At 57.6% G+C, this 22399-nt stretch overlaps 6 protein-coding genes across 6 annotated transcripts; 5 read left to right on the forward strand and 1 right to left on the reverse strand.

The window, feature by feature from the left end:
* Positions 1 to 4994: 4994 nt before the first annotated feature.
* On the forward strand, positions 4995 to 6799 carry BKCO1_3900064 (lactose permease protein; the record flags this gene model as incomplete). Its single annotated transcript, XM_020275375.1, has 5 exons — positions 4995 to 5551; positions 5605 to 5993; positions 6044 to 6439; positions 6490 to 6626; positions 6686 to 6799. 5 exons carry the CDS (start codon positions 4995 to 4997, stop codon positions 6797 to 6799), a joined length of 1593 nt encoding a protein of 530 aa, XP_020128546.1.
* A 402-nt stretch (positions 6800 to 7201) lies between these two features.
* BKCO1_3900065 (uncharacterized protein) lies at positions 7202 to 8034 on the forward strand (the record flags this gene model as incomplete). The annotated part of the gene is made up of 2 exons (XM_020275376.1): positions 7202 to 7447; positions 7513 to 8034. The coding sequence occupies 2 exons, from the start codon at positions 7202 to 7204 to the stop codon at positions 8032 to 8034; spliced, it is 768 nt and encodes a 255-aa protein (XP_020128526.1).
* Positions 8035 to 10234: 2200 nt separating this feature from the next.
* On the reverse strand, positions 10235 to 14073 carry BKCO1_3900066 (rho guanyl nucleotide exchange factor; the record flags this gene model as incomplete). The annotated part of the gene is made up of 4 exons (XM_020275377.1): positions 10235 to 10372; positions 10441 to 10872; positions 10931 to 11358; positions 11412 to 14073. The coding sequence occupies 4 exons, from the start codon at positions 14071 to 14073 to the stop codon at positions 10235 to 10237; spliced, it is 3660 nt and encodes a 1219-aa protein (XP_020128528.1).
* A 663-nt stretch (positions 14074 to 14736) lies between these two features.
* BKCO1_3900067 (vacuolar atpase proteolipid subunit) lies at positions 14737 to 15562 on the forward strand (the record flags this gene model as incomplete). The annotated part of the gene is made up of 7 exons (XM_020275378.1): positions 14737 to 14781; positions 14838 to 14855; positions 14911 to 14923; positions 14994 to 15076; positions 15129 to 15326; positions 15382 to 15467; positions 15520 to 15562. The coding sequence occupies 7 exons, from the start codon at positions 14737 to 14739 to the stop codon at positions 15560 to 15562; spliced, it is 486 nt and encodes a 161-aa protein (XP_020128527.1).
* Positions 15563 to 16703: 1141 nt separating this feature from the next.
* On the forward strand, positions 16704 to 18224 carry BKCO1_3900068 (serine threonine-protein kinase prkx; the record flags this gene model as incomplete). The annotated part of the gene is made up of 7 exons (XM_020275379.1): positions 16704 to 16956; positions 17016 to 17111; positions 17167 to 17291; positions 17344 to 17569; positions 17620 to 17682; positions 17736 to 17841; positions 17903 to 18224. The coding sequence occupies 7 exons, from the start codon at positions 16704 to 16706 to the stop codon at positions 18222 to 18224; spliced, it is 1191 nt and encodes a 396-aa protein (XP_020128530.1).
* Positions 18225 to 19332: 1108 nt separating this feature from the next.
* On the forward strand, positions 19333 to 21562 carry BKCO1_3900069 (amp-binding enzyme; the record flags this gene model as incomplete). The annotated part of the gene is made up of 6 exons (XM_020275380.1): positions 19333 to 19542; positions 19600 to 19670; positions 19727 to 19874; positions 19926 to 20449; positions 20514 to 21075; positions 21164 to 21562. 6 exons carry the CDS (start codon positions 19333 to 19335, stop codon positions 21560 to 21562), a joined length of 1914 nt encoding a protein of 637 aa, XP_020128529.1.
* Positions 21563 to 22399: the final 837 nt, after the last annotated feature.

The raw sequence follows: 22399 nt of genomic DNA on the forward strand, positions 1-22399 counted from the left end.
ATGATCGGTGCTGCCCCAGACTCCCCACGCTGCACGCTGCCCTGCCCAGCCGGTGCCCGCAACAATAATACCGCACATGGTGGGCTATGCAGCCAAGGCCGCCGAGTCAGCCCTGTCATCCTGCTGTGTCGCTACCATCTGAAAAATAGCACGTCGCGCGCAATGACGCCAGCCTGCCGCGGCTCCGGCTCCCCCAGCATTCGTCACCCCAGCTCCCCCGGCTGCGGAAGAGAGGGGCGCCCGCCTCACCCACCGCCTCATCACGCCCGCCCGCCCGTGTGACCAGCTGCAGACCGCCGCGCACCGCTGCCCGCATCCAGACGGCGGCCGGGCCGAGGGTGACGGGAGCAGCAGGAGACAAGGCGGCCGATCCGGGGGCATCTTGGCTCGCGTCCGTGGCTGCGACCAAAAGGCTTGTCCGCAACCCGTGCTTGGCGCTGACTGCCGTGGGGGTGACCTAGGCGGGTGACGCAGGTGTGAATGCGGGCGCTGAAGCTGAATCCCGACGCGTTGAGGACGACGACTCGACATCTGCCCCGGCCGCACCAGATCGCGAGATTCCCCGCCCCGCGTTGCTGGACGGCCTCGTCGCACCGCCGCACTCGTGCGATGCGACGCCAGACAAGCACGCCCTTCTGGAACTCCGCCGAGACGCACGCAGCAAGGCAAACTCTGCCGCCAAGCATACACGCGCGGATCCGCGCAACCCTTGGACGGCACCGTTGCGACGCCCACTAGGCCTGGCCCCGTTGAACCCTTCTCTGCATTTACCCCACAGCCCGTGGCCCCCAGTTCATGCATGGAATGCTTGGCTGCGCAAGCCCCGGCCCACCACCTTGACGGCTCGATATTGCAAATGCCTTTGACTCGCCCAGTCGCACCGATATCAACACTCACTCCTGCTGGTGGAACCCGTCGAACCCCTGGTCCAAAAGTAGCCGTGGTGAAGGAAAACGACACGGCAGACGACATGCACCCAACAGCTTGCGGCCTGTCGCATCGCCCTCCGCATCGTCCCAAGCGGGGCCCAAGCCTCACACGACAGCAAGCAAGCAAGCAAGCAAGCAAGCAAGCCACCGGCAACTAATGACAGAAAACGATCCGCGATTCACCACTGCATATGCCTGCCCCCCACACATGCACACCAGCTTCCCCTCACTCACCCTTCACTCATTCCTTTTTCCGACGGACGACGGGAGGAAAAGGAGAATGTCCGCTGACAAGAGGCTTGCGGCTGAACAGCAAAAGCGGCTGCTTGCCGTCCCGCTCATACGATTTCTCCCGCATTGCTGCTCTCACCTTCGGCTGTTCTCGGCTTCTACCAGTTTCCTATCAGCGAACCAGCATCCTCCACTTGCGCCTGTCACAAGGCAGGTAAGCCGAGAATCGCTTGCTTGCAAATTGATCTCCCCTTTCCCGATCCTAGCGTTCGGAACGTGCACGCAGGCTTGCCCCTGGGAAGAACATGCGAAACGACGAGGCGCTTTAATCTACCACACACTATGCCGACGCCAGCACAGTGTACATACATACACGACATGTACCTATGTATTTCCCCGCTTATCTCCATCTAACGCGAATTAGGTACCTGTTCCTGACCTTTTTCTCAACCCATTCTTCTCCTCCCCGCTTTACGCGCAGATTGTCTTTCTTGCAGGGAGGAGGACGGCAGGCAGGCCAGCAGGAAGGGAAACTGGCTGGCTGGCTGGCTGGCAAGCCGGCAAGCCGGCAGACTGGCTGGAAAAGGCATCCCGAAACTGCATACCTGCCTGCCACCCCTGTTCGTCCTTCCCCTCGCCCGGCCGTCGTCGTGTGAGCAGCGCAAAAGCGACGAAAAATTGGACTTCAGCCAGCCATTGCTTGTAACCACCACCACCACCATCGCCGCCGCCCAAATGACCAATAATGACGCCTGTGGCTGCCCTTCTCTCTCCCTCCCCCTCCCTCCTTCTTTCTCCATCTCCTTACCTGTCAAAAAAAAAAGGAAAAAGAAACCCATCACCTGCCTTTTCCTCCAATAATCTCAAGTGGAGAGAAAGAGAGAGACTCAAATGACGCGCGCATGTGCGTGCTCCCCCAGCCGGTCCTGCTTCTGCTCCCCGCCACATACATACACACTACCCTTCCCTTCCCTCCGTCCCCCCCTCCCCCGTGCGACGTCTTGGCGCCGATGATGTGTGCGCCCTGCCACGGCGGGGAGAAAAAAAAAACAAACAAAAATGCCAAGACCGCGGCGGGGCGCGCCGCCGCTGCTGTTGCATGCAAGGCAACGTTTCCTCTCACTTCCTCCCCTTCTCCTCCCCTTGGCATGCGCGTACGGCGCAAATGTATATGTACCTCGGTCCCACCAGGTACCACTGCTCATCCCCCTTCCCTCCCCTCTCCGCCAGCGCATAGTCTTGGCAATGATACACCTGGTACCATTTCTCCCCTCGGCAAGGGGGGGAAAACAGGATTTTTTTCTCGTCTCGTCCCGCCGCGAACCAAGACATTCCACTAGTGAGCGGGATGGGCGATCATGGGATGGGATGGCATGGCATGGCATGGCATGGGATGGGGGGAACTTGATTGATCGACGGGGGAAGCAAAAAAAAGGAAAGGGAGAAGAGAAAAAAAAGCACGGAACGCCGGCCCCGTCGTCATGCGTTGCACCGGTTTTGTGTGGACTGTGCCAGACTTGCTTGTGTTTGTGGTGGGTGGTGGTGGTGGTGGTGGTGGTGGTGGTAATGGCGGTGCTGCTGCGCTCTCGGATCGACGATGATGCTTTTTTTTTTTTTTTTCGGGGAGATGGGCGCTGTTGCGCGCCATGTGTTGTGGTGATGATGTTAGGTATTCGTCGGCCGGCCGGATACAGTACACACGCGCGGGTTTGAATCGAAGTAAGGAAATGGTTGATGGAGCGACCGGAAACCACGGTCCACAGGCGTGCGAGAGCACAATCGCAAAATGTGAGCCGCGACGTGACGACAGTGGGGGTCTGACGATCGGTTTATGATGTACTGTTCCGTAGGCAAAAGCATTTGGCGTTAGCGGACAAGTGTGAAAAAAAAAAAAACAAATCGAATTGGAAATCAGGTACCCTCCGGGACAGAACCACACGATGGCGGGGAAGCTGTGGGCAGAGGCCTCACTAGTGAACACACGCTGTGTCAAAGCCATCACTGGAAAGTTTGGCCGATGGTCGATTCTGAAAAATGGGTACTGATGCATCTGCAAACCGGAGAGGATGTTGAGTACCAGGATTATCCGTGTGGAAAGTCGAGGACAGTCGGATCGGTTTCCCAAGGCAAGCAGGAAGGGGCGGCCTCGCGGAAGGTAAGAGGCTGGTTGCCGGAGCTGGCACGACGACGTGGGCTCACCACGATGAGGTCCCCCACGCCGACAGATTTCTCATCTGCGTCGGTGGATACAAAGAACACCATTCGCGGCCAAAGGTCTGTTCCCGCCGTTCCAGAATCGATTAAGTAGGCCAGGGTTATATAATAGATCAGTCTGCCCATAGCCTGGTGTCCTACTTTGACTTCGCCCTGTGGGAGAGAGTAAGAAATGGCTCGTTCCATCATCGGAGCACGCAATCCAGGCAAGACTTCTCTTCGAGCCGTGCCAAACAAGTTTCAGCCCCACCAAAGACAAACGACTGGAAATGCGGGGTCTTCTTCCTGCTCATCGACTGCCCTGAACTTTCCATTGGAGCTTCCTTGAGGTCTGAAATTCGTAGGTAGTAGTACGTCTGTTGGCATGTTTGGGCCTTGCCAAATCGGGCCAAGCAGCACAAGACTACCTCACCCGGCAAGTAGAGTGCTCGGACGGGTGCGTACACGGTTTTCCCAAGAGTATGCATCCAGATATATCATCTCGCTTACGTCTACCATCGTGGTCTCCAATGTGGTCATATAGAGCCAGTAGCGGAAGTGGTTTGCGTCGGCGGAGAGTGAGACGACAGCATTGTGAGACAACAGCATTTGCCGCGTCGGCCTGGTAGTCGACATATATGACGTAGCAGAGGAATTCGCGGAGACGCTCGATAGAAAATTCGGATGCATTGCCGAGTATTGCCGAGCCTTGCTCTGCCTTGTTTTTTTTTTCTTAAGACTTGGGTGGAGGAAAAGGTGCCCTGGTTCCCCAGTGATGCTACCTTGGTAAGTCGACCCCATTGGACTGCACGCATGGGAGTAGCTCGTTTACCGAGACAGGCTTGAGAAGGGCAAAGCCTATGGATTTCGCGGTGCCGAAGTGCTAGAACGCATTCAAGCAATGTCAGACGAAGGTAAGAAGATGCGGCATGGGAATAGCTGGTGGCTGGACGGCGTCCCGGAACTCGTACCTGAGAAACACTTGTTTTTGAACACACCGAACAGCTGCAAGGTGTCACACGAGAGCAACCTGATTGTTTCAACCTAATGAGCTTCTGTAAGTGAAGAGTGCATGAAGCAGTCCGGCACTTCTGGCCGTAATCCCGGGCGGTTAAATGCTCCGCACTGCAACACGTGGGTGCACAGACACTGTGCAGATGGTCGGACTGGGGTTCTCCGCATTCCAACGGCTTGGGCATGCACGAAATTGGTGGAAGGAAACTAGCATCAAACGAACGAACAGCATCTAGACGATGCCCTGCGTTATTGGTTTCTCCTAAATTCGAGAAGTGTGCTGATACCGGCGCCGATGGCCCCGTGACAGCCCTGAGATTGGCCAACCCCCTCAACGTGTGGCTCATGGGATCTTCAATTGAACAAATCGTGCAGCAAGCGAGCTCCCTTCGCTGCGGATAGTGGCTGCATCTGTCACCTGTTTCAGTCTGAAGGAGTACCGGAGAAATCTACTCCGCCAATCCGGGGAAGGAGGTCAACCATGGCGAAGGGCATATAAGTCAGTCGAGAACACCAGCAAGCCGACTTCAGCAAGACGGCTACAGATCGCTTCAAACATGCGGAAGACAGAAACTATCACTCGTGTGGAGTCGGTGAGCACGCCCTCCACTTTGCAGCATTCATACCATGTTCAAAGCTCACGCATGGATCCAGTTGAACGGCGTGAAAGAGGTCAGGGTCATCAGTGGAACAACCGCCTTTGAAGAGGCGAAGCTCAAGGAGCCTCCACGCCCGTTTGCCACCAGATCCCTTATCCTGTACCTGGCCTGCTTGGTCGGCTTCCTTTGCTCGACGGCGAACGGATACGATGGATCCCTGATGAACTCGTTCCTGGAGACGCCCGAGTTCCTGGAATTTTTCAAGATCGAGAACAAGGGTATCTGGTCAGGCATCGTTGCAAACATGTACACCATTGGCGGTGTTGTTGCTCTTCCATTTGTTGGTCCATCGCTCGATCAGTTCGGCCGTCGTGCTGGAATGTCCATCGGTGCTTGTTTGATCATCGCAGGGACCATCATTCAGGGCACCACTTCGCATGATGCGAGCCGCGCACAGTTCATGGGCGGTCGTTTCATACTCGGCTTCGGCGTCAGCTTCATGACGGCTGGTGGGCCGATCCTGGTCCTTGAGATATCGCATCCTGCGTATCGTGGAGTGATGACGGCTTGGTATAACACATTCTGGTAAGGGGATTCCAGGGTCGGGATTATGGACGGATAAGCTGACGTGACTGCAGGTTCACAGGGTCCATTCTGGCCAGCGGCGCGGCTCGTGGTACTGTCGGGTTGCACAGCAACAACTCGTGGCTCGTCATAACATGGCTGCAGCTTCTGTTCGCGGGCATCGTTTTTGTCTTTGTATGGACATTGCCCGAATCTCCTCGCTGGCTGTACACCCGCGGGAAGCGTGACAAGTGTCGGGAAATGTTGACATACTGGCATGGCCACGACAACGCGAACAGCGTGTGGGTGCAGCTGCAACTGCAAGAGTATGAGGAGTACCTGGAGATGGACGGTTCTGACAAGCGCTGGTGGGACTATCGTTCTCTGTTCCGGGACAAGCCCTCAGTCTATCGCCTGTCTTGCAACCTGATTATTGTCGTGTTCGGACAATGGGCGGGCAACGGTGAGTGATGTTTGGGTTGACCTTGGACCATCTGCTGACAAGGCGTGAAGCTGTTCTGTCGTACTACCTGGGTAGTGCTCTCGACACGGCGGGCTACCATGATGAGATTGAACAGAAGAACATCAACCTGATCCTGAACTGTGTGCAATTCGTCACAGCTCTGGCCGGAGCGAGGACGGTGGAGCTTTTTGGACGTCGGCCGCTGCTGCTATCTGCGAACATTGGGTGTGCCATCTGCTGGGTTTGCATCACCGCATCGACGGCAACACTGGCAAAAGATGGAAGCAACTCATCAGCGGGTACGGCGGCCATTGCCTTTATTTTCATGTTCAACATCATCTACGCATTCGGCTTCACACCGCTCCAGATGCTGGTGCCGGTTGAGGTGCTCTCGTTCGAGATGCGCGCAAAGGGCATGGCTTTCTCGGCATTCGTCATGAATTTGGGTGAGGTCCAACACGGCGGTCTTGCAGGCATGGACTGACTGGATTGCTAGCGATTCTCTTGAACAATTACGCATGGCCGGTATCCATGAAGAACATTGGGTGGAGGACGTACATCATCTTTGCGGTGTGGGATGTTTTCCAGGCTGCAGTCATCTACTTGGTCATTCCCGAGACGAAGAAACGCACGGTGAGTTCGGCCTTGAACGAGAGGGGTAGCGAGAAGCCATCTGACCTGCTTCCCCATAGCTCGAGGAGCTGGACGATATATTCCACGCTTCCAACCCCGTCAAAGCGTCGTTGGAGAAGAAGAGGATTGCTGTCAACGCGCAGCGGCAGGTGCTTGAGGTTGAGAAAACATGAAACGAATGACGAACCGTACGAGGCAGTAAAAAGGCCAAATTGTCGAGGTGCGTGTTGCAAGGGAAATATGTGGTATTCCTGATGGCAATGATCAATGAATATCTGTACCTGCAAGATGACATCATGGGTGCAGCGATTGATGGATCCAGAGCGAAGGAGTTTCGAGAGAACAACAAGACCCGAGCGAGGAAGCCGAAGGGCGCCAGGCCCCACGAGGATGGATGCGGTCAGGCGGGCGCAGGGGGGGTCGAGATGATGGAGAGGATAGGCGCCGAGGACGCGGGGTCAGCTAGCTCTGCCCCGCCACGAGTCGGGAAGGCACGACTCACGACCTATAAAGTACCGCGACTATCCCCAGTTCCCCACGCATGACATGGATGCCACCTCCACCACCCCAACATCATGAACGGATGCCCAATTGAGCCCCTCAAGCCCTTCCGTCTGCTCGACCTCCCGGCCGAACTCCGCCTCCGCATCTACGAGCACGCCCTGACTGCACCCGACAAGGCCATCCGCGTATACTACTCGTATGAGAAGAATCGCATCAACCCCGCCCTGTCCCTCTCTCTGCTCCGCACCTGCCGCCAAGTCTACGCAGAAGCCCGCGACGTTCTGTTCCAAGAGAACACCGTCTTTATCCACGCCGATGTAAGACAGACGTGCGCCCCCATACCGCCCACAAAAACCCTAGACATCAACCCCCATCACCACAGGTCCACCGCATTGGCAACCCCGTCATCGGCGCGAGCCAGCTGCCGCCCCCAGCCCTTTCCAGCATCCGCCGCCTCTTCGTCGTCGTCGACATCATCGACTCGTCCCACGCCTCCAGCTACGCCCACGCCGACTTCCGCCCCTTCCAGGCCATGGTCCGCCTGCGCCACCTCCGCATCGCCGCCATAGACGACGCGGAGCCGCCGCCGGGGCGGGAGCCCGCGCGCCGCCAGCGCGGCCTCGAGGGCTGCACCCGCCTCCTGTCGTGCCTCATCGAGCGCGTGCCCGCTACCTGCAAGCTCGAGTACGCCGCCGCCTCCGGCCCCGAGAAGCAGTTCGTCGCCCCCTGGTGCAACCTCAGCCCCAACTGCATCCTGCACGAGGTGACGCGCGACGCGCTGATGCGCGCCGCCGCCTACTCGCAGGCCGAGCAGGGCTGCAAGTCGGGCTCCGACGCCGACTGGCGGCGTGACCCCGCGGCGGCGAACTTGGCCGACCCCTTGGATCAAGTGAGGACCTGGTGATTTCCATGGAGACGACGGAAAGTCGTTGTCGTCACTGCTGTGCTTCGGACGGATGTGGAGCCTGAGGTTTTCCTGATCCTGCGCACGACAGTCCCATGCCCAATAATGCTTCTCTCCGGCGCTACCGTGGTACCGAGACGCAGCTTTCCGACCCAACTCGTTGACACCGTGAACGTTGGGCACAATTCTCCCATGGTCTCTCTCCCTCCGTTGGTTCGAGGCTTTGCCGCTTCGATGGTATATCCGTTGAGCGTGGTGACGACCCTCTGCAGAACCGGCCGGCGTCGATGGCTACTGGTAGCTCAACAGAGCCCGATGGCGGCAGACTTGGTAGTCCAAGGTCGAGGACCACAGAAATTTCTGCAGACGCTAGACCCTAACCATGGAGGGACCCCATTGCAGAGTCAGGAATTTCCACGGCCCATGGCCTGAAAGGTGGGGTTTGAGCATGTTTTTTTTGGCGCTCGGGATCGCGGTTGAGGCACATGTCGGGCGTAGGAGGGGAGCTCGTCGTCTACTCGAGCCAATTTTGGGAATGGAGTGTTGATGCGTGTACATCTCAAATAATACTCTTTTACATATCACTATAGCTCTTTATCTATTTTAAGACGAAGAAACCAGACAACTAGCGCTTCACTGAGGTGACTCATCGAACTGCCAATATATTGGATCAAACGTTGGTGCGACAACAACGTCACCATACCGGATTACAAAAACAAGAAACCTCTAACCCTTCCCAGCCCTACCTATATCAAGAGGCATTCCTCCGGCTGCAAGCCTCTGTTGAACTTCACCACCTTTACTCCCATCTCCCATAGGTAATCCTTCAGACTCCTGCGATAAGCACACCCGGCATGACTCAAACATGCGGTTTATCCATCCGTCTGTCGCAGGGAGGCAGGCTGCACGCGTAAAACACAAACACACAGACACTTCACTCAGACCTGAGCGCGCAAGCGCGGCAAGGAACGGCACTCGACACAATCACCGGATCTGGGGTGGGCGCAGACAAAAGCAGTGGGGGTAAGGATGGCATGGGACAACGTGAGCAGGCGGGCAGGCAACTTCCAGTCGACATGGGGAGTTTTTCGAACCAGCAGCGTTGGCGCCATCAACAACAACCAAAAATCACTCAACTCACTCACTCACTCACTCACTCGACATGGTAAATGAGGAGCGCTTGTGCCAACCAACTACATGATAACGCAAAAACAAAAAGCAGGGTGAACAGAAAAAAACGTATGTGGCCAAGGCTGAAAAGAGGTGGCGAGCAAATGATCATATCATAAAGAAGTAAGCAGCCAGAAGGGAAGAAGGAGAAAAAAGGGTTCAGGGTCAGGGGAATAAACGGGGGAGGGAGGGAGGGAGAGAGAGAGGGAGTACATGCTTCCGAGCACGAACTTCAGGGGAGGGGGAGAGGAGGGGAGGAAGACACGGGGAGAGGGGGAGAGAGGAAAAAGAAGAGAGTAAAAAACACCGTGGATCCAAAAGCTAACACGAAAAAAAAAGACTTCAATTCTTTGTACAGATCGCATTAACGCGCTTTTTAAAATGTCGAGACATGCTGCGTTGGTCTGTGGGGAGAGATAGATAAGAGGGAGATTGGGGAAGAGAAAAAAGGGGTGGGGCTCGTTCGAGAGGAAACAAGAGATTTACGAAAGGGTCAGCGCCAGACGGGGAGGAGAAAGAGCCATGCATGCGCGTCGTGGAGAGAGTAAAAAGAAGGGGGGAAATGGGTGTGGGGATTCCCTGTGCAAGGACCAGTCTCCCCCGCCACACAAGGAAACTCCGAACCATCCGTGCCCAAGGTAGGTAGATCAAGCCCGGAATGTGAACACTGCCGCAACGGAAATAATAGGACGGACGCATACGTGCCAAAAAAAAAAGGTAGTCCCATGTATTTGATGAATTAACGCCTGCATCAACAGGCAGTGAAAGGAAAAAGAGATGAAACAATAGGCCAGAGTTCTTTGATGATGAGGAAGCGTCAAAAACGATCTGTTCAACACGATGCATGATGCCGCTGCTGCAGAGGTGGTATCGGAAGCGCCGGAGATAAAAGGGAACCAACGACAAAACGCCGGGAGCACAACAGTGCCACAAGCCCGACGGAACCAAACGAGAACACGGTAGGCGTACAAGAGCGCGCTTCGAAACGCGCGTGCGCGTGCGCGTGCGCGTGCGCGTGCCGGGCATCCCTCTACGGCGAGAAGCTCTGCGCGGGGATCTGCGGCGGCACAGAGGGCTTCGTCTGCTGCGGCGGGCTCTGCGGGCGCGACCAGAAGTCCAGCGATGCGATCGTGTCCTCGCCCATCTCGTCTTCGTAGGCATACAGGATCTTGTGAGGTACAGAGTCAGCATGCATGCACTTACCGCCAAATGATGCCAGCCTCGGCCCATGCTTACCTCTCTCGTAGAAGAGTGCAACATCCTGATGTTCTTCGCAGTCAAGATATGAACCAGCATACCCGTCTCCATGTGCCTTATTTCGATGAAGCTGGGCTCGAAAGCAAGGATGTACGGGTTGAATATAGCAAACGCCTGCGGCGTACCCTCCCACGTGATCTTCCAGTCCGGACGCGCCCGCCATCCGTTGCGGTTGACGAAGAACGAGAAATCCGTGTAGCAAAGCAAGAACTCGGACGACAGACGCTCGATGTGGATCGGCTTGATGTTCTCGCGCCTTGCGACAAAGTCCAGAGAAGTGTCGGCTTGGTCCAGCAAGGACTGTGTCTCGAGCGTCTCGAGGGACACGACCTCGAATCCCTTGGCACACCCGACGCAAAGCTTCGAACGCAAGAAATGGATCGATGTCGATTCCGTGGGAATGTAGAATTCCTACAGTCGCGTTAGTTGAGACGCCCATGTGAGCCCGCACCGCCTGATGATATCCTACCTTGTACGGCTTGAGCACGTCCTGGCCACCGGCCAACATCCTGGAGAAACCAGTCTTCCTTGCCTTCTTGGCCATGTTCTCCATCGGCTCGTACACCTTGATGGTCGTCGAGAGAGCTGATGTCTTGACGCAACACACGAGGTGCTGGCCAACACATACACCGGCCTTGAAGAAGTTGGCATGGCAGATCTTGCGACCCCTTTTGGATACTGAGCCTTGGTTCTCGTCGGGGTCCAGCGCTTCCAGAGGATACGAGTACATGGTCTTGTCGGAGAGAACCAGGAGAATCTGATGCTGCTCCAGGACGTCGATTTGAGTGACCGTCTTGCATTCCAAGACCCGCTTCGGCTTGATAGAAGCGTCTCTCGGCCTGCGGTCAGCAACGTAAACACCAAAGTCAGTACCATAGGCCAGCTTCCGGCCACCATCTGCTTAGGGATTAGCAACCACCACCAGCGAAGACGAAAACGAAAACACTGACCGAGAGGCACGCAGCAATTGACCTTGATAGCCTGGTTGAAGAAGCCTTCGCACACAATCTCCTTGGTGAAAATATTACTGCGGTCCCTGAGGTTCTTCTGTTGGGTCTGAATGTGCTTCATCCACTTCTCCTGGGAGATCTGCGTCGATGCGTACAACGTCTGCTCGTAACCACCCTTGCCCAAGTGTTTAAAGGTAATCGGGTACCCCTGTTGTTTGTTGTCCGCTTTCGCACCTGCATTTAAATTTGTTTTGTTGGCGCCGAGGCTTAAGCTAGATGAGGACCGTCTTGCCATACCTTGCTTGGGCAAAACCTCCTCCATTTGCGTAATCACCAGCAGCTCCAGTGGGATTGGTTTCTTGTACACCTTCATCTCCTCTTTCTTGTTGACCGTCTTTATCCTGACGAGCAGAACCGCGTGATCGAATAGGTAGGCCTGGATATCACTGGTGTTATCGGTCGGTGTCTTCTTCAACGAGCCCTTGAAGATGAGTTGGCGGTTCTCCTCTGTCAGCTTCAAATCCACATATTCACCGGGACGGAACTTCAGGTCCCTGTTAAGCTGCACCAAGTTGAAATGGTTCTCCGCCTTTCCTGATTCGACGTTGACCTTGGAGAGGGTGTCCTTAATGATGGCAATGGCCTTGGGGATGTCTTCCTTATCCGGGTTTTCGTCTGCCGTGTATTTCAACACGTTCTCGAGCAGCAGCGGATAACGCGCCAGTCTCGTCGTCGGCTTCGTCAGGTAGCCGTTCAACTCCAGCTTTCTCGATTCCTTCATCCTCTCAACCTCTTCCACGAATTTTGCGAAGGCCGGGTTCGTCTTTTTCTCGTGCTCGAACTCATACTTGCCGAAAAGCTGGTTCGCACCATACTTGATAAAAGGTCCGAAATGCGGCACGTACTCCATGAAGATGTCTCCGACGTTGTGTACGACCGGCGCTTGCTGCTGTCTGCGCGTTAGGAATTCCGCAAGACGGGCGTTGACCTTGTAAACCTCCTGGCAGTTGGAGAAGACGGTGCGGATGAACTTCTCGCGACGGTGTTCGGGGATCGGCGACGTTTGGGGATTCCGCAGGGGCTTCATCCAGAAGTCGCGGAGATACTCCAGATCCTTCACGAAGTCTCGTTCGGTGTACATCAGTTCGGAAATAACCTCCTGGCGCTTCTTTTCCTTGTCCGTGATGCTATCGGCGATTTCCTTGGACACCGTCATGATCCAGAGCTTCTTCTCTTCGCCGTCGTCATCTTCGTGGAGACTGGTCTTCGATTCCTGCTTCTTAAGACCCGGCTGAGGCTTCAAGTTCAGCCTTGCCTGCTGTTCCAACCTCCTGGGGCAAGCAATCGAGTAGCACAGCTTATCACGTGTGCAAGTTGGGGAGTAACATTCGGTAAGGAGGGTAAAGACGCCGTTGACCTCGGTCGAGTCCTCCATGAGCGTCTCGCGGAATTGGTAGACCTCGGCCTGCGAATCGCGTAATCTGTGCGCATACGTGACTTCGTGGAAGAACTTTTGCGCATCCAGAGACCGGCCCAAAAGAAGCGCAAGATTTCTGTCCGATGTTCGAATGATGTATCCTATGAGCTCCACCGCTTCGGCGCCGGTGAAAGCACTTTGATAGACCAGACCATCCTTATCCTTCTCGCCCAGCACGATCCTCTCCCGAAACACCTCGGCAACCCTAGACAAAAGCGCAGGGTACACCAATGGCCGCTCTCGAGGGGCCCCGGGGGCGCCCTGGCGGCCAGAGCCAGACTTGGTTGGCTTCAGTGCGTTCTCGCCAGCTTCAGAGGGTGGGCAGATGGTGGAGGCCATGGACATGGTCCTCTGCGTGCTGAAGCTTCCTTGACTCGGACTCCTCGTCTTTGTGCCCGGTTGCGGGACGAATGGCTGTACGGGGGGGCCAGGCGGGGGGCGCTCCATGGACACGCCGTTGGGTTCCTGCTTCGGACGGTTCGGTATGACGCGCCCGCTCATGGTCTGGGCGTATTCGTGGTCACGGTTGAAGGACGAGAGAGACATGGTTCTCTCGTCGGAGCGCTCGGGCACCACGCGTCCGGAAGCGGTCATCCTGGCCTGGTTCATGTAGGGAGCCTGGCGGAAAGTGTGGGCGGGGTTTACGTTGTAGCCAGGGGGGTAGATTTGCGGGCGCGGGGCGGAGGCGAGCGATTGCGAGCGGTAGGCATCGGAATTCAAGGCCGGACCGGGGCCACCAGGAGGAACCCTCTGAGGGAGGGGCTTGTTGGCGTAGCCTTGGGGTGGCGGCATGCCGCGTGGGTCCATGCGCTGGGGCATGTCGTACGGACGGCGGTCGGGGCGGATGGGTTGCGGCAAGTAGTTGGCCTGAGGCTGGCCACGCGGAGGAGCTGGGCCGTTCGGAGGGCCTCTTGGCGGCGGCATGTAGCCGTTGGGCTGGGGTGGGCCGTAGCCGTTGGCTCCGGGCCTCATGGGCGGCATGCGCTGCATCATGTCCGAGACCTGGCCCGACATGGTGGCGGCGCGGTCTGGCGGACGCTGGTAAGACTGCGATGTCATTGTCTGCGAGCGACCGTCCTGCGGGCGGGCGCCGAAGATGTCGTTGAAGGCGGCATCGCGACCCCCATGGCCGTAACCGGCAGGACGGCCGTAGTCCCTCCCCTGCTGAGCGCTATAGTCTGCCATGTGGAGCTAGCCAGCACGGCGATGTGCGAGGGGCAGCGCGGCAGCCCGCTCCTCAGCGTATGGGTATGGTTGCGTGGCCCTGGGCGGGAGTGAGGGATGCGAGAGGCAGGAGTGGACGGGGCGGCGTTGGCTTGGATGACCCTGCAGCGATCGGCAGGACGCGCTCGGGGCTCTGTGGACGGGGGCAGGCGTTCAGCGAGCGTTCGGCGCAGCACTCGGGGTGGGGTGGGGGAGAGGGCAGACTTGTCCGCTGGAACGGTGCTGGTGCTCCTGGGAGGCGGCCGGGAGAGCGGGCGTGGTCGCGGCTGGGGCACGATATCTGTCGTCTAACGGCTGAGGGGGCTCGAGGTGCGCAGGGGCAGGGCCGAGGAGCAGGCGGGCGCGGCGGATAGCAATGAGCGGGGAGAGAGAGGCAGAGGGGAAGTCGCTAGATCCGTCGGCCTTGGACTGGGTTGAGGGACTAGAGGTCGAGGGCCTGGGGTTGTCTCGCGCGAAGAACGCACCAGGGCTAAGGCCGCGTGAGTGCCGCCAAAGCGTCAAACCTTAGGTTCCGCCGCCGAGGGCAGCGTCTCAGCTTGCACCCAAGCACCCACCCCATCAACACCACACCCGCATCCACGCCCGCCCTCTCCATCGCCCAGCCCGCCGCTGCACTGCACCGCCATGGAGTCCGACCTGACCCCCAAGTTCGCGCCCTTCTTCGGCATGGTACGTCGCCCAGCACGCCGCCGCACCAGCACCGTGTCCAAGCTAACATTCTCCAGGGCGGAATTGCCTTCGCGGTAAGCTCGCTCCCATCGCACCCGCCTGCTGACCTCTCGCTAACCCGCCGTCAAGATGATCTTCGGATGTATGTCGCCCGCAGACTCGATGCAACCATGGCCGCTGCCGCAGAGCAACACCCACTGACAAGCGCGCAGGCGTCGGAGCTGCATACGGCACCGCCAAGTCTGGCATCGGTATCTCCGGTGTGGGCACCTTCCGGCCGGACCTGATCATGAAGGCAAGCACTGCGCCAGAGCTGCCGAAGGGACGGACGAGCTAACTGCTGGCAGTCGCTGATCCCAGTCGTCATGTCGGGTATCATCGCGGTCTACGCGCTAGTCATTGCCGTGCTCATCGCCGGCGACATGGGCCCCCCGCCGGGGCAGAACTACAGCTTGTTCAGCGGCTTCATGCATCTTGCATGCGGTCTGTCAGTCGGCCTGACGGGCACTGCCGCTGGATATGCGATTGGCAAAGTGGGAGACATGGTGCGTTTGGAGTCACGAAACACCGGGGGGAGGCGCTGTGTGCTGACTTCATCAGGGTGTCCGCTCGTACATGCAACAGTCAAGGATCTTCGTTGGCATGGTTCTGATTCTCATTTTCGGCGAAGTCCTGGGTCTTTACGGGTATGCATCGAGCTTCACGAAACCAGAAGGGCGACAACTAACGTCTTGGCAGGCTCATCGTCGGTCTGATCCTCAACACCCACAGCAGGGGTTAAGCATCTATTCTGATGAGGCATGTGTGGATTCTCAGGGCGTCGAGCAGACCCCTGCTAGTGCACGGGTGACTTGCCCGACAGCTGTGTTACACGGGAGGGATTCTGGACAGCCTCACCAGGAGGGTTTGTGGTGCTGCTTCTGGTGCATGGCGTATCGGTTCTCTCGCACCGCGATGGCCCCAATGCGAGCCGGGAGGCGGGGCATGTACGCTTGTGTCAGGCCACGGCGAATTGGATGTATTGTACGAAGGGAAATAAAGGGAGTTTACGGTTCACATGGCAGACAAGACGGATATGCGACGGCAGAGCAAGCCGAGGTTCATGCTGCAGTCGGCGCCCGGGCCAGAATTATCATGCAAATAGAGAGACTTCGATGGCGTTTGAGAGGTTCGGGACGGCACCAGGTGGGCGGCGCATGGCGTCGGCGAGTCGGCAGCGAGTGACGTCGGGGCGAGCCAATAAGCAAGCTCTGGAAGCTTCCGGCAGCGCGGCGAGGGCAGTGCCTATATTTGTCGAGGGCCGGGTGGATCTCGTCGGCCAGCGTGTTGGCCTGCACACTCGACGGCAAGGTGCAGTCTGCAGGCGTCTGGTCTGGTGGCCCGGTGGCCCTGAGCACGGCCGTCGGCCGGCGTGTTCCCAGGCGGCCCGCACGTGCGTCATCTGCACGGCGCTTCTGCTGGGCCCCCACGCTGCAGGCGCCGGCAGGGACGAGCGGCTGGCGGGCTGGGGCTGGGGCTTTCTGGGCGAGCGTGGCTGCGGTCCCAGAGGCGGCGTGGTTTCGAGCGGTGCTGGAGCCCGCGGGGCCTGGGCTGCGGCATTGGGGCGCTGGAGGGCGGCGTGCGGCTTGGATGGGGCGGTGGGCGGCGGGACCGGTTCCTTGTCAGCGGCTGTCAGATGAATGTGAAGCGTCATTGCTGGAGATTCGCGCCGGCTCAGGCCCCTCTATCAAAACACAAGCACCCAAATCGCGACCGCCGGTTTGCATCACCTATTCCGCAGCCGTTGCGCTCCCCCGAACCACACCCCGCCGCTCCTCCGCGCCGGCCTAGCACGCGCGATGTGCTGAGCCTCCCACGCACCACGAGATCCATCAGCGCCCATCTCCGCCCGCAGAGCCTTCGTCGCCCCAAGCGCATCGGCCATGGCCGCAGCCGCGATGCACCACCTCGTCCCGCACAGCATGCGCAGCTCGCACAACGACGACCCACACCACCACTATTCGCAACAGATGGCGCAGCGCGAGCAGGAAAAGCACCATCTGGCCGCCTGGGAGGCAGACAAGCAGACGCTCGAGCCCGACGTCGTCGCCCAGGACCCGGCCAAGAAGCGCGTCGGCCACTCTTCGCGCCACCTGCGCTGCGAGGACTTTGAGCTCATAAAGACTCTGGGCACCGGTATGCGCAATGCCTGCTCTCCGCGCGGCGACACGCCTGCTAAGCCTGTGCCTTGTTAGGGACGTTTGCGAGAGTCTGGCTTGCGCGCCTGTCCAGCTCTCGGCAAGGCGACGCGGACAAGGTCTTTGCGCTGAAGATCCTCCGCAAGGTCGACGGTATGCCTTCCAGCACGCCCCGCTCCCGCCAGCCTCCAGCCTGACCATGCGCCAGTGATCCGCCTCAAGCAAGTCGAGCATGTGCGCAACGAGCGCAACGTCCTGGCCGCCGTTGCCGGCCACCCCTTCATCACCACCATGGTTGCGAGTTTCCAGGACCACGATTCGCTCTACATGCTTGTCAGTAGCGCGCACCCGCACGCCATCTGCCCCGACTGACTCTTTTCCGCAGCTTGATTACTGCCCCGGCGGTGAGGTCTTCAGCTACTTGCGCCGAGCACGTCGCTTCAACGAGCCGACCTCGCAATTTTACGCTGCCGAAATCGTGCTGATTTTGGAGTTCCTCCACGAAAAGGAAGGCGTTGCTTACCGAGACCTGAAGCCCGAGAACATTCTCATAGATGCAGAGGGCCACCTGAAGCTGGTGGACTTTGGCTTCGCGAAGAAAGTCGAAAACAGTCAGTCGTCATCGCGATTCCCTCGGTGAACTTGCTAACCACGCCCAAAGGGGAAACGTACACATTATGTGGCACTCCCGAGTATCTGGCACCAGAGGTAATCAGGAATACGGGTAAGGTTCTTGTCGTCTACGCTGGTTTGAGTGACTGGCTGATTGAGAACTAGGCCACGGCTGCGCCGTTGACTGGTGGGCTTTTGGGATCTTGGTCTACGAATTCCTCGTCGGCCAGCCTCCTTTCTGGGACCAAAACCCCATGAAGATTTACGAGCAGTATGAGCTCCAAACCGCACGCTCGCGTTGGATCGATTGCCGCTGACTTTGCGTCTCCCAGGATCGTTGAGGGCAGAGTCCGCTTCCCGTCAGCCATGTCTCCAGACGCACGAGACCTGATCAGCAAACTGTGCACGGTCGACACGTCCAAACGGCTCGGTAACCTCAAGGGCGGTGCTGCAGCGGTGAAGTCACACCCCTGGTTCCGGCATATCGACTGGGATGCGCTGTACCACCGCAAGGTGCAGGGACCGATTGTACCACATCTGCGTGGGCCTGCCGACACGCGGAATTTCGATGAGTATGACCCGGAGCCCGAGGGCCGTGCACCGTACACGGAGGACATGGCCAAGAAGTACGACGAGATGTTCAAGGACTTCTGAGAAGGAGTGCCATGACGTACGAATCAAAAAAGACCATAAAAAAACGACACGGTGACGATTCAGCAGACTGCGGAGGAAATTCTATCAAGGGAGCGGTGTTGAGGAGTACGCTAAGAGCAGAGGCAGCATCGCAATGCCTACGACGACCACGAGCGATCGATGTCTGTACTCAACGGTGTTTTACGGGAGGGCTTGGGCGGCTTGATACCTTTTGGAATCATCACGTACATTGGGTACAGCATTAAATATTTGTTTCCTTGTTTGGTTTCGTTTTATCATTATTTCACGGCAGACGCTGTACAGTGTACCTAACTAGTCTTAGTTGCCGTAGTACTCTCCTTTGCTCGGACCCGGGTATTGTTATTGCAGCAGTTAGTAGATGTGAGAGCAAGGACGAGGATCAGATACGATGAATGAATGCGCGGCGTTCTGGCTGACTTTCCATTGCCGACGATTCGAGTCATGGCCGAGGAGCCGACGGGTGTCCGGACGAAGGCATATGTCGCGCGTTGCAGGGTCAGGTGGCCATTTGATGGTATGTACATACATACGAGGCCGGCTAGCTTAGCGTCGCAACGGGGTTGAGGCTCTTGACCGGACGGGCGTTTCATCAGCCGCCCGGTCTCGAAATGAACAGAGACAGGATAGATCATATAATTTCTGGTTCGGAATGCAAGGCTTCGCGATACGAAATGTGGTGGAAGTGCGACTTTAGAGCGTAGCATGTACGGGTCTGGCACGCAAGAGGGATGCTAGGCCTCAACAGTTGGAGAGCAGTGCCAGCAGTGCCAGCAGTGCCAGCAGCAGGATTGGCAGTGTATAAGCCGCCGACCACTTGCCTAATTGGGCAGTTGGGTGAGAAGCGAGCCAACCCCGCGGCGTTTCCAACTTTGCAGGCGGGTTGCCGGAACCCCGCATCCTTGACCACAACGCAGCCCACTCGCTCCTCGCTCCTCGCTCCACCCCGCTGATATCCGCTCCGCACCATGCGTCTTTTGTGCGTTACCCGAGGCCGCAGCTTGCCCCCTCCCGCGCCGCTGGCTCAGGCTGCCGCCCATGGCTCAGAACCATCCATGCTGCCTCCCGCTCGAGTTCCAGTCCCGCCAACATGCTGCGCCGCTCCGCTTTAACGCGCCGCTGCTTCTCTGGCCCTGCCTTGGCCAAATCATCGAGCAAGCCAGCCTCGCCCCTTGTCGCCGCCCATTCCAGGCCACATCGCCGACGGAATCCGCCCGCCTTATTCCTGCCGTCAGCACCGCTACTGCCTCGCGGCTGTCGTGGTCTGTTGACACAGGCTTTTGCACGAGGCCCTACCGAGGTATTGCGCCCCGATCGATTCTTGAATTTCGGCCAACGCCAACATCTGCTCGTGTAGCCGCCACTGCTGGAACAAACCGTCGCCGACTATTTCTCATCCATAGTAGCCAAGCATGGTGACCGGAAAGCGTAAGCTATCCAACTCGTCAATGATCCCAATATGGTTGCTGACTCCGCCCCACCAGTGTCATCTCGCGACACCAGCAAGTCCAGCTCACGTATGACGAACTGGATCGAGCAAGCAATGCTCTTGCCCGCGGCCTGCAACGTCTCGGGGTGAAAAAGGGCGATCGAGTTGCCGTGTCTTTGGGCAACAATATCGAACATGCAACAGTAACCTGGTCCGTGCTCCAGTGGCCGCGCATCGACTAACCAGACCTCCAGTTGACGTACGCACTCTTCAAGCTCGGTGCCATTCTCGTTCCCCTGAATCCCGCCTTCAACGCTACCCAGGTCGTCTCCGCCCTCGCCCATCTCGAGGCTTCTCACTTGATCATCAACACCGAGACGAACCTTCCCCGCAAGGACCCACGATCCAATGTTCCGCTCCTCACTCACCTGCTACCGAACCTACGGGAAAGCTCACGTGTAGAGTCAGAGCTGGTCCCTTCCCTGAAAAGTGTTGTGATTGTGAACAACTCCGACGGTCGCATCGATTCCGATCAATTCTCGTCTTTGACAAAGTATCAAGACGTTGCAGAAAAAGGGACGGATGCCGAGCGGCCCTTGCCTGACCAGCAGCTGCATCCCAATGAGATTGTAAACATTCAATTCACCTCCGGCACCACGTCAATGCCAAAAGCAGCATGTTTGACCCACAGGTCGATTCTAAACAATGGCAAAAGCATAGGAGACCGGATGCTCCTGACGCCCGAAGACATCGTATGCTGCCCACCACCTCTTTTCCAGTAAGTCCCACCCCTTCGATTCCACGAAAATTACACCTTCCTCTCACACGCGACCCCCCCTCAGCTGCTTCGGCTGCGTCCTCGGCTACATGGCGACGGCCACCCACGGCGCGACCATCATCTTCCCCACCGAATGCTTCAACCCGGCCGCCGCCCTGCGCGCCGTCCAAGAGCACCGCGCCACCGCCCTCTACGGCGTCCCCACCATGTTCCTCCAAGAGCTCGAACTCCTCGCCTCGGGCGCCGTCCCCGCCACCGGCCTCGCGCAGCTCCGCACCGGCATCGCCGCCGGCAGCAGCGTCCCCGCCGAGCTCATGCGCAAGCTGCACCGCGTCCTCAACCTCACCGAGCTGACCATCTGCTACGGCATGACGGAGACGAGCCCCGTGAGCGCCATGACGACGACGGACGACCCGTTGGAGAAGAGGATCGCGACGGTGGGGAGGCTGCTGCCGCACGTGAGCGCCAAGGTGGTGAGCGTGGCGGATCGGACGAGGGTGGTGGGCGTGGGCGAGAGGGGCGAGCTGGTTGTCAGTGGCTATTTGACCATGAAGGGGTACTGGGGGGATGAGGAGAGGACGGCCGAGGTGCTGGTGCCGGATGAGGAGGGCGTGTTGTGGATGCATGTGAGTTTTTTTTTCCCTCTTTTTTTTCTCCTTCCGTCTTGTATCTTGTTTTTTTTTGGTACTTACCGTCGATTTTTTTCTACTATAGACTGGCGACGAAGCCACCATGGACGCAGACGGCTACGTCTCCATCACCGGCCGCATCAAGGACCTCATCATCAAGGGCGGCGAGAACATCCACCCCCTCGAAGTCGAAAACTGCCTGCTCGCCCACCCGGCCGTCTTCGAGGTCGCCGTCGTCGGCCTGCCCGACGAACGCTACGGCGAGGCCGTCGCCGCCTTCGTCATCCCGCACGAGGGCATGCGGGGATCGGTGCCGGCGAGGGAGATCAGGGAGTGGGTCGGCCAGAGGTTGAGCCATCATCTCGTGCCGAAGTATGTGTTTTGGACGGACGTGGTGCCGAAGACGCCGAGCGGGAAGATTCAGAAGTTTAAGTTGAAGGAGGAAGGGATTAAGTTGGTGGCTGAGGGGAAGGGGTTGGAGTGAGTGGGAGAAGTGGCGGAGCACTAGTGTGGTTTGGTCTATGAGGGCTTCGGATTGGCAATGTTGCAATGTAGTAGTAGAGACATGTGCTGTCTGTCTGTGAAGTCATCTTAAAACCGACCTTGAGTGGTAACTCATCAGTACGTTGCGTGGATGTGATGTTCAGATTACGGTCTGCTGAATTTACATCTTGTCAGACTCCGCCTGCAAAGAAGGGATATCTAAAAATTCTTGTGCTTTTGTAACTTTCTCCTTGTGGAGCTGATAATCGTCACCATAGGTCGACAAAAGCTCAACAATTATCTTTCAGATATGGCGCTTGCTGATGAAGGATTCAATTTTGACCGAGTGTAACTGGGCATTAACAGTGCGTATCACACTGCATGCTTGATCTTTCATGTTTCGCAAAATCATGTGTCACAGAAGAGTAAAACCTTTACAGATAAGGAAACAACGTATCCGCATTTGTTCCCATGGCATTGAGGCGTGATTCCGTGGAACTTTTCACCTTCCTCCAGTAAACGACATCAACCAACACCTTGGCAACATCCCTGACCTACACAAACTCACATCGAGTACTTCTCAGCCTTTACCTAAACTACAGCCCAAAGACCTCAGGCACCGACCAAGTCCATTAGCTCCAGCCTCTCCAGAACGGACGTCATCGAGCTCAACATCAGAGACACTAGTTACCGCCCGAGGACAGCTGACCTCTACCGCAGCACAGCTCATCCATTCTCACTCCTTCCAAATCAATCCTTCACCGCAAATCCTCTACATCACAAATACTTTGAATCTCCTCACCTCCTCTCTTTCTCGCCTACAACACCACTACCTCAC

Source organism: Diplodia corticola (assembly GCF_001883845.1).
Source record: "Diplodia corticola strain CBS 112549 chromosome Unknown scaffold39, whole genome shotgun sequence".
NCBI lineage: Eukaryota > Fungi > Ascomycota > Dothideomycetes > Botryosphaeriales > Botryosphaeriaceae > Diplodia > Diplodia corticola.